Source organism: Triticum dicoccoides, chromosome 2B (genome assembly GCF_002162155.2).
Source record: "Triticum dicoccoides isolate Atlit2015 ecotype Zavitan chromosome 2B, WEW_v2.0, whole genome shotgun sequence".
Classification (NCBI taxonomy): Eukaryota; Viridiplantae; Streptophyta; class Magnoliopsida; order Poales; family Poaceae; genus Triticum; species Triticum dicoccoides.
Window position 1 is genome coordinate 783,119,771 of NC_041383.1, and position 9,385 is coordinate 783,129,155.

At 51.2% G+C, this 9,385-nt stretch overlaps 1 protein-coding gene across 1 annotated transcript; it reads right to left on the bottom strand.

Annotated features, from left to right (window-relative positions):
• Positions 1-1,411: 1,411 nt before the first annotated feature.
• On the bottom strand, positions 1,412-5,058 carry LOC119366270 (disease resistance protein RGA5-like). Its single transcript, XM_037631966.1, has 3 exons — positions 4,155-5,058; positions 1,980-3,726; positions 1,412-1,731 (listed from the first exon to the last, which is right to left on the bottom strand). Exons 1-3 carry the CDS (start codon positions 4,958-4,960, stop codon positions 1,720-1,722), a joined length of 2,565 nt encoding a protein of 854 aa, XP_037487863.1. The 5' UTR covers positions 4,961-5,058; the 3' UTR covers positions 1,412-1,719.
• Positions 5,059-9,385: the final 4,327 nt, after the last annotated feature.

The following is a 9,385-nucleotide window of genomic DNA, read 5'->3' on the forward strand; positions in this document are numbered from 1 at the left end:
TGGCCCCTAGGGATCACAGGGATGGCTGCGCGCAGGTGTGCCCGTGGTGCCTGCGGCCCTCGATCTGGCGCGGCCAGATCTGGTCGCCGGCGTACCGGGTGGCGCGTGGCTGCCCTCGGCGGCGACGGCTGGCTTGGGCTGGTGGTGCTCCGACTGGTCTTCGCGATGGGGGCAGTCTCTGGTGGTGGTGCTGGTTGTCGGTGTGGACGCGGCACGGCGATTGGATCCGACGGCGGGGTGTGGGGGGTGGAGGTGGCTCTAATTAGTGGTGGCGGCGGGGTCGGCTGGTTCTCTTGCTGGATCCGTCCGGATCTGGCGTTGTGGGTCGGCCGACAGCCCGTGGCACCGGTGGTGCGTGCCCGGCGGCTCCGGCGCTTGGAGCTCGCTGGGCGACGCAGGTAGGGCAGCGGCCGGGCGTGGCCGCTGCTCCGGCCGTGGGCGGCGGCATGGGGTGGTTCGACGGTGGTGGCCTCCCGGTGGCGCGGCGGCTTTACGGTGGCTCGACGGTCCGGCCCGCGGCAGCGGCCGGCTTCTTCGGCGTCGGCTCGTCTGCGTTCGGACCGTCTCGACCTTCGCCCCATCTCCTCGCCGCCCGAGAGCAACTCCCATCAAAGGGCTGGTCTTCTCCCTACTGTGGTCCACCACTCGTCTCGCGTCCGATGCTGCCGGACTGAGCTCGTCTCGCGCTCGGTGACGCTGGACCGAGCTCGTCTCGCACACGATGCAGCAGGATTGACCTCGTCCCCCTCTTTGTGCTGCAGGACTGAGCTCGTCTCACGCTCAGGGCAGCAGGACGGGTCGGTGGATGCCAGTTTTGGCTGGCCTATTGGGTCTCGATGCTGGGGGTCGCCCAGGGGTGCGAAAGGTGGGACCTTTCCGCTCGTCTCTTTCGTTGGGGTTGCAGCGGGTCTCGGGTGAGGTGGTGTCAGGGTCTTGGATGTCGGAGCGGCGGCCCTGGTGGTGGCAGGGCGGTGCTCTTGGGCAGAGCCCGTGCCTTGGTGCTGCCCGGTCACCATGGCCGTGTGGGCGGCGTGGTGGCCGGGGTGTGGCGTTCGGTGGCGGTGGGTGTTGGCCGTGGTGAAAACCTAGTCTATCTTCGGACGGACCGGCGGCGGCGAAGATCGTTCCCTTCTTGAAGGCGTCGTCGCGGCTCTCATTGCCCGTCATGCGGCTCCGGGGGAAACTCTGATCCTCGGATCGGGCGGTGACGGCGCACCGGTGTCGTGCCCTTCCTGAAGGCGCCGCCTTGAAGCTCATGGTCCGTCATATGTAGCTTCATCTCCTCGTGGTGGTAGTGCTAGGGGTGGTGTTGCTGCGCTCAGCGCCTATGTATCCTGCTCTGGGTGTGTACTGGATGCTTGATGGTTGGTGCTTTATATATAAAGCGGGGCGAAAGCCTTTTTCGAAAAAATAACACAATGTCCAATACATGTTGACTTACTTGATTCACATTTCACATAAAACGTCATTTCAAGCGGCGACATTTGACGATACAATGATCTGATCCGATCCTTTATTTATTCTTTGGATATGTAGATTTAAATGCAAATATGTAATAGTACTAATTCAAGGATGTAACAAGAACTTGAGTTGGGTTGGCTGCTCTGCCTCAGCTTTTCTTTCGTTGTGGCACACCGCAGAAGAAAGAACGCGGCTTGACTTAGTAGTAGGAAACGTAAGATGGCCCCAGCTTCCGTACAAGATTGATATCATGCCTGTTTAACTTCGGAGCTAGGATTCGCACAAAAAAAAAACTTGAGTTAGGAAAACAGTAGATGATAATTATTTCCTCTGTAAAGAAATATAAAAGTGTTTAGATTACTACATAAGATGGCCTAGCCTTTGTAAACGGTCTTATATTCTTTTATGAAGGGAGCAAGATACATTATGTTTGTTGCGAGATGGCTAGATATCGTGACAGGATGTGACGAAAAATGTATTCCGAAGAAAGAGTTGTTTGCAGGGAAAGAAATCCATACCTGCAAGAAGCTAGGCAATGGGTCCCACTCAGTTGTCCAGACCAAGGTAGGACGGTTGGGATGGTCTTCCATGGCTTTCCGTACAGCAGCCTCAACCACCTCCATGGGGGGGTCGTCAAACATGTCGTCATAATCAAAATCAGCCCACTCGATACAGAGATGACGCAGAGATGGCAGGCCACCCAGGATCTTCACCTCTTCCTCAGGCATCTTATATATGCGGAGGTGCAGTTTCTCGAGGTTGACAAGCGAGGCCATCCATGTCGGAACTCTTGTGACTGATTTCCCCTCGATGACAAGCTCCCGCAGGGCATAAGGAGGAACGGAGAACCATGAGTCCATCTCCAAGATCTCAACCGCTTCCTCGTCGATGTAAAGGTGCAGACACTCGAGTCCTGCTTTTCCCAGCTCACACACGGAAGATTGTGCCTGCTTCAGATTCGCCTCCCAACCACGGCCACAATGGTAGTATATCAATACTATGCCCAGCCTCCTTAGGTTTTTCAGTAGCCCAAGCCCCTTGAGAAACTCAACTGACTGAAGGTACACACTGAGACCTTCCAACACTCTTAGCCCTTGCACGGATGCTATCTCATCCGGCACCTTACGACCCCCATTAAGATGTAGAGCTACATTACATACCAGCCGTTGGAAGGCCTCTGGGAATTCCATCTCGTAGACGGATCCATCTATATCAATCTGCAACTCCTGCAGCCTTGCTACCTCTTCCGGAAGCGCTTTGAGTGCACCTGTGTGCTTGAGCCTCAGGTACTTGAGGTGCAGCAAATTTCCGATGCCAGCAAGGTCATAATCCTTTAACTGCCAACAGTCTTCAAAGTCCATGACACGCAAGAGCCCGAACTGCGACACAGACGGAATCTTCGCATTACGCCCGAAAACATGGAGTGACCGAGCATTAGATACAATCAGACACGCCGGAATCTCTCCGTTGTTCTGCAGGGACAAACGACGAACCTTCATCTGTGGATCATGATTTACACCAGCTGGTACACCTATTACAGTAACAAAGTTCTCATCCACGGCCTTCGACACAATGAAATCATGAACAGTGTCGTGAACTCGGCAACTCTTGACCTCGCTACATTTCCCACCAATCCCCGTGGGCTGGATCAGGCTCCTGTTGATGAGGTCATTGAAATATATCTCTCCCAACTCATACATTGTATGACTGCTCTCTTTACATATAAATCCCTCACCAATCCATCTCTTTATCAAGTTCTCCTTCTCGATAATATGATCTTCTGGGAATATACTCAGATACAACAAACAAGTTCTGAGATGACGAGGAAGATCCAAGTAACTAAGGGCTATTATATTTACCATTGCTTCAACGCTAGAATTTCTTAGTGCACGACCAATTGAATCCTTCACTTGATTCCATTTATCCTTTTTACTTGCCTTGTGAGCCAAGACACCAGATATAGCAACGATTGCCAAAGGTACGCCATCACATTTCTGCAAAATCTGGTCAGCGGTTTCCTTAAGGTCCAAAGGGCATTTCTCTTCAGAGTTGAATAGTCTTGTATATAGCAATTGTCTCGATTGCAACATATTAAGAGGCCTTAAATTGTATATGTGGCCACTAAATGATGAACAACATGATTCAGCCACATCATTTATACGAGTAGTGGTGATTATCTTACTCCCCGGACTTGTTCTTGGAAAAGCACACTTAATAGCATTCCAATCATCCACCTTCCATATATCATCAACAACGATTAAGTACCTGCAGAAAAGCAAAGTTAAATACACATTATGCTTATTGAGCACAGAAAAATAGATACATAAATTAGTTCAAATATCTGGAGGCATATGCCATGATAGTACAATCTAACAAGAAATTGGATTGCTTCCGCATGATCCAAACTTTAACTCAGTGTAATGATAAATTATCTGTAGTGCTTTTCCAAATAGCGCAATAATCATTTTGTCCAGAAATTCAAGCTGGTTAATGAAATACCACGCACGATTATATCTTAATCACTAATCACATACGAAAAACACAGAAAACATAAATTTATTTCTCATATATATTCGAAACATTTAAGATGGTGCTCTCGCAAATAAAAGAAAAGATGGTGCACTGGCACTGCTGTGATAGCAGAATATATGGATGATAAAATGAGAAGCCGGAAATAAGATTTGAATCATTACCTTTTGTTTTGGAGGAACTCCAAAATCTTTGCGAGGAGCGTCTGCAAGTTCTCCGTGCCGCCACCAGAATACCCATGATTCAATTGGCCATAAATATTACTCATAACATTAACGATGTCTGGATTCCGTGACACGGATAAGAAGGCACGATATTGGAATTGCCCTTTGAGCTCTTGGTATACCTGGTTGGCAATTGTTGTCTTGCCCAATCCTCCGAACCCAACAATAGCGACCAACTTTGTTTGTTGCTGGTCATCGGCCAAGCGTTGGAGGAGCTCTTTCTTGGGCACATCGACCCCAACAAGCTTAGACACGTCCTCGAAGATGGCAAGAGCTCGGGGGTCAACAATCTTGGGCGACCTGCTGGTGTTGGACATGGCGTGGTCCCTGTACCTCTTGTTCCTCTGGCTCACCTCGATGGCTTGTTTCTTGAGATCTTCGATCGCCTTGGCGATCTCATGGCGAGCCTTGAGTCTCTTGAGCTTGCTCTTGATATTGTCCACGAGCCCGTCCGGCTTGGAGGACTTGTCGGCGATGACGCGGGCCATGAACTCATCGAGGTTGTCCTCGACGTCATAGGACAGCTCCCGCACCTCCTTCATCCACGCCTTGTCCTGCGGGTTCGGATCCTCCGTCTCCGCCATGTTCTCCAGGAAAGCATCGATGGTTTCGAGCTCCCGAGTGAGGGACTTGATCTCGGTGTGTATACTCCTCAGGCGCCGGTACTCATCGCCGAGCAGAGCGACCAGCTTCCCCATAACGGGTCCCATGGCCCCCGTCGCCGCGCTCACCACAGCATCCTCCATCTCGATGGTTCTTCCGCTAGCTAGCTCAGTGGTCACTTTTTGCGTGGTGCGGCAGCAGGCTGGAGCTAGCGTCGATATTGATTTATTCAGTCCTTGCTCGACAATGTGGTAGCTGCATCTCATCTACCCGATGTTAATGGTTGTAGTACCAGTGAGAGAGACTCGTGTGGGTACAGCGTACAGCACCGACAGCTGCCCCAACGGCGCGCGATGGGCGGTGCCAAATTATGATGGCCATCATTACACATTTCATTCAATTCAATGTGACGGGACGCTGAACAACTGTTGTCTTCATTGGTCATCCAAGCAACAGGTCCGTCCATGTGTGTAAACATCACATGCGGTTGGTACCCGCTCACAATACAATTTTTTTTTTGACCTGGAACAAACTCTATTCCATTAACCAGCAGGCGCAGCAATATCGCTGGCCATCAAGTCACGTACAAAGGTAGGGGCTCCACCCGGCCATATGGCTTGGGGGTCTGTGTTCATTTTCGCACCAAAAGCCGCTAGTGCATCAGCAATCTTATTACAGGTTCTAGGACAGTGCACAAACTTAAAAGAGGAGAAATTCAGACTAACAAAAGCTTTAATCTCACGGAACAGGGCTTCATTGGAAGAGAGGTCGTAGAGCTGTGTGGTTACCGCCTGAATAAGTTCACAAGAATCCGTCTCGACCACAATGTTTGTCATGCCCCATCCCTGCGCAGCCGTAATAGCGTGTAAGCATGCCTCCGCTTCCGCCTGAAGCGAGTCTTGCAAGTAATTGAGCTTGCCCGCCCCTGAGCCAACAGCTTCCCCAGCCCTGTCGCGAATCACAAAGCCCCAGCCTCCTGCCCTCTCATTCAGAAAAAAACTCCCATCTGTGTTAATCTTCAGTGTGTCATCTGTTGGGGGTTCCCATTTCTGCACCTGAACGATCCTCTCCCTTGGAGTCTTAAGGCAAAAAGTCTCAAAATTAGTGACCATTCTTCTGGTTTGGAACAGCGCAGCGCCGATGTCCAGCTTCGTGTTCTTTGCATTTATCTTATTTCTTGTCGTCCACCAAGTCCATAGTAAGGCGATGCTTGTCATGGCCTTCTTTGTCTCCCATTTCAGTAGCCTGTTTAAGAATTCTTTGGGGCCAACACATTCCAGGAGTAGTTGGCGTTCATTCTCCATTTCCAGGCCTGCCCAAACTTTGCGTACCTCCTTACACTTGAGAAACAAGTGAGCTCCGTCTTCATCAAAACGGTGACAAACTGGACAGAGGATATCAGTCTCAATCCCTCTTCGCTTGATGCCGAGCAGCGTTGGCAAACTATTGTGTGCGATGCGCCATAAAAATTGTTTTGCCGTCGCCGTACACGGAGCATTCCAGATATCATACCAATGAAATTCCTCCTGCCCTGCTGCAGCTGAAGTTCCCGCTTGTTCCCTTCGTCCAATGAGCCGATGCAACTTGTACGCCGACTTAACTGAGAAGATTCCTTTGGGGTCACATGACCATGCCCAATCATCCTCTATATCTGTTTTAACTGGGATCGCAAGGATCAAAGAGGCATCCACTGCCCAAAATAGATCGTGGACAAGCTGTATATCCCAACTACCTGTGTATGGATCAAACAGTTCTTGCACCTTCGTGACCAAAGAGCCTCCTCGGGGTGTAATCGGCCTTCTGGACCATTGCCTAGGCAGCCATGGATCTGCCCATATATTGATGCTGGAACCATCACCCACCCGCTTTATTATTCCATTTCGCAGCAGCTCAATACCTTGCAATATGCTCCTCCAAGTATATGACATACCCTCTTTCGGCTGTGCACCTAACAAATCCCCATCAGGGTAATATTTGGCCCGCAAAATGCATGCACACAGCGAGTTTGGGTCGGTTAGCAGCCGCCATCCTTGTTTTGCTAGCATGGCCAGGTTGAAAGAATGCAGGTCCTTGTAGCCCAGCCCCCCTTCTGCTTTAGAAAGTGTTAACTTCTCCCAGCTGATCCAATGCATCTTGTTCTCATTATCTTGTTGTGCCCAGAAATATCTCCCAATCATCATGCTAATCTTCTCACAAAGGCCCTTGGTTAAGTCAAAACAAGACATGGCAAAGGACTCGCTCACAATAATTGGTACCCCTCAGCCCAAATCTTGAGCCGGTGTGGCGAGGTTCGGATACGTCCATCACGTCGGACCGGCCTAGCCTGATCCACTCCGACCCCACATATATATAACCCCACTTCAGACGAACCGTAGACCAAAGTCAACACACTCCACTCCACTATCACTCTGTCTTCTCATCTCCCCATCCCTTCCCCTTCCGATCTATGGCAAGAGACGGCAGCAACGCTGTGCTCCATGCCCCTCCAGATCCTTCGGTGCTCCCTCATGACGGCAAGGACGGACGCGCGGCGGCTCCGCGTAAAAAATACCAAAGTGCTCCAACTCACCATTGAGCAATCGGAGCGCGAGGCTACGACGGAGGCGGCGACCAAGGCGCAGGACAACGCCATCCAGAGGATGACCAGCAATATCTCCTCTGACGACGACTCGGACCTCACCAACAGTTCCTGCTTTGACAACAACGCCCCTCCGGCCACCGACGCCTACATGGCGGGGTACAATTGTGCCGGAGACCGCAAGGGGAAGGGGCCAGCAAGGAAATGGTGATTTCTCCGCCCTTCTTGGACTCTACATTTTATCTAGTTTTTCTTATGTTTAATTAAGTACTGTCCAGCGACGAACACTTGTTCTTTTGGTTGTCTGATGACTTTAAGTATGTGTATGTCCGATTTATGTCCACATGTTGCTAGTGTGTTGATCTATGTAGGTTTATGTTTTATGTTGCATGAGTTGCATGGACATTAGGGTTTGGATATGAGGAAGACGGATGTGGAGGCAGCAATGTGAGGAATGACTGGTCATGGTCCACGGACACGTCCGATCGCATTCATGGACGTTTGAGGGGCCGGATTAGCTACTTGGGGCTGTAGATGCTCTTATCTACCTCCATCCCCAAACATCAGACTGCTTGCTAACAATGGGAGTTGTTATAGAACCCAAAGAAGCATAAGCTGAAGTGGTTAGCGACTAAAGTGGTGATGTAGACTGCAGTCACTGCGTCATCAGCGCCCGGCTTGCCAAGAAGGAGAGCGCGGCCTGGGTGAGCATCGAGTCCAAAGCGGTGCGCCTCAAGGCTTTGAAGGAGGCTCTTTCAGGTTGTTCTCCACGTCTCAAAACCAAGGTGGAGAAGGACACGATCCTCGACGCTGTTGTTGCCCCCCTGGGCAAGAAGAAGGTGGCGGGGCTCCGGTCTGCTGCCTCCATCCCAGCAGTCCAGGTGCCGGCTCCTGCTGATGATTAGGGTCATCGAGGACAACATTGATCAGGGGCCTGGGGGTGTTCCTTGCCTGCCCTTGCTCATCTGCCCTCCTACGGGGCGACGTGTATCCTTCCTTCCTAGTGTTTCCCTTCGTCGGTGTAGTTGCCTTGGGGTTTGTTGCTCCGGTGTGTGTGGTTGTAATGGGTAGTAACTCTGTTAGAGAGATCAGTGTTTTGTCCTGGAATGTCCAGGGTTTGGGCCAAAAGGACAAATGTGATGTTGTTAAGAACTTGGTTGCCTCCTCTAATCCCTGTTTCGTTTGCTTCCAAGAGACCAAGTTGGCTTGCTTGGACTCGCGCAAGGCTGTTACCTTCCTCCCTGGGCGGCTCTCTGATTTCGTTGCTAAGAACGCTGACGGGAGCCGTGGGGGAGAGGTGACGGCATGGGATCCGGCTCGCTACGCTCTAATCTCTTCTTCAGAATCTCGTTTTTCCCTGACCTCAACCTTTGCTTGCACCTCCTCGGATGTGCGTGTTGTTATCACGAACGTGTACGGGCCCTCTGATCACTCCCTCGTGGACGACATGGTTGCCTTGCCTTCGGGTGTCTCGGATGCCTGGCTAGTGGTTGGTGACTTCAACCTGATTCGTTTCCCGTACGAGAAAAACAATGCCCACTTTGACGCTGGTCGGGCTGCTAAATTCAATTATCTCATCAACACCCTTGCTCTACACGAGCTCCACCTCTCTGATCGTCTATTCATGTGGACAAACCGGCAGGAAAACCCCGTCCTTGCCAGGCTGGATCGAGCGTTTTTTGACAATAGATGGAACGATGTCTTCCCCAATTCAACCCTCTCCTCTCTCCCCCGCACCACGTCCGACCATGTCCCTCTTGTGATTGTTGCGTCAACCAAAGTCCCTACCCCCTCTTGTTTCTTCTTTGAGAATGCGTGGCTGACGAACCCTCTCTTCCTCCCCTCCACTCTTTCTTCCTGGACTAGATCGGTTAGAGGCACGGGTGCTGGGGGCGTTCTGACTGCCAAAAATAAGGCGTTCAGGTCTACCTCGACAGCATGGAAAAAGCGTCACCGTTTCATCCCCACCTTTGATAATGACTGCCGGTTT

Bases quoted from the DNA above. Each gene is read 5' to 3' on its own strand.
- LOC119366270 (XM_037631966.1), bottom strand. From the start codon at position 4,960: ATGGAGGATGCTGTGGTGAGCGCGGCGACGGGGGCCATGGGACCCGTT. The intron at 3,727-4,154 runs GTAATGATTCAA...GCTTTTCTGCAG, and splicing joins GAGTTCCTCCAAAACAAAAG to GTACTTAATCGTTGTTGATG.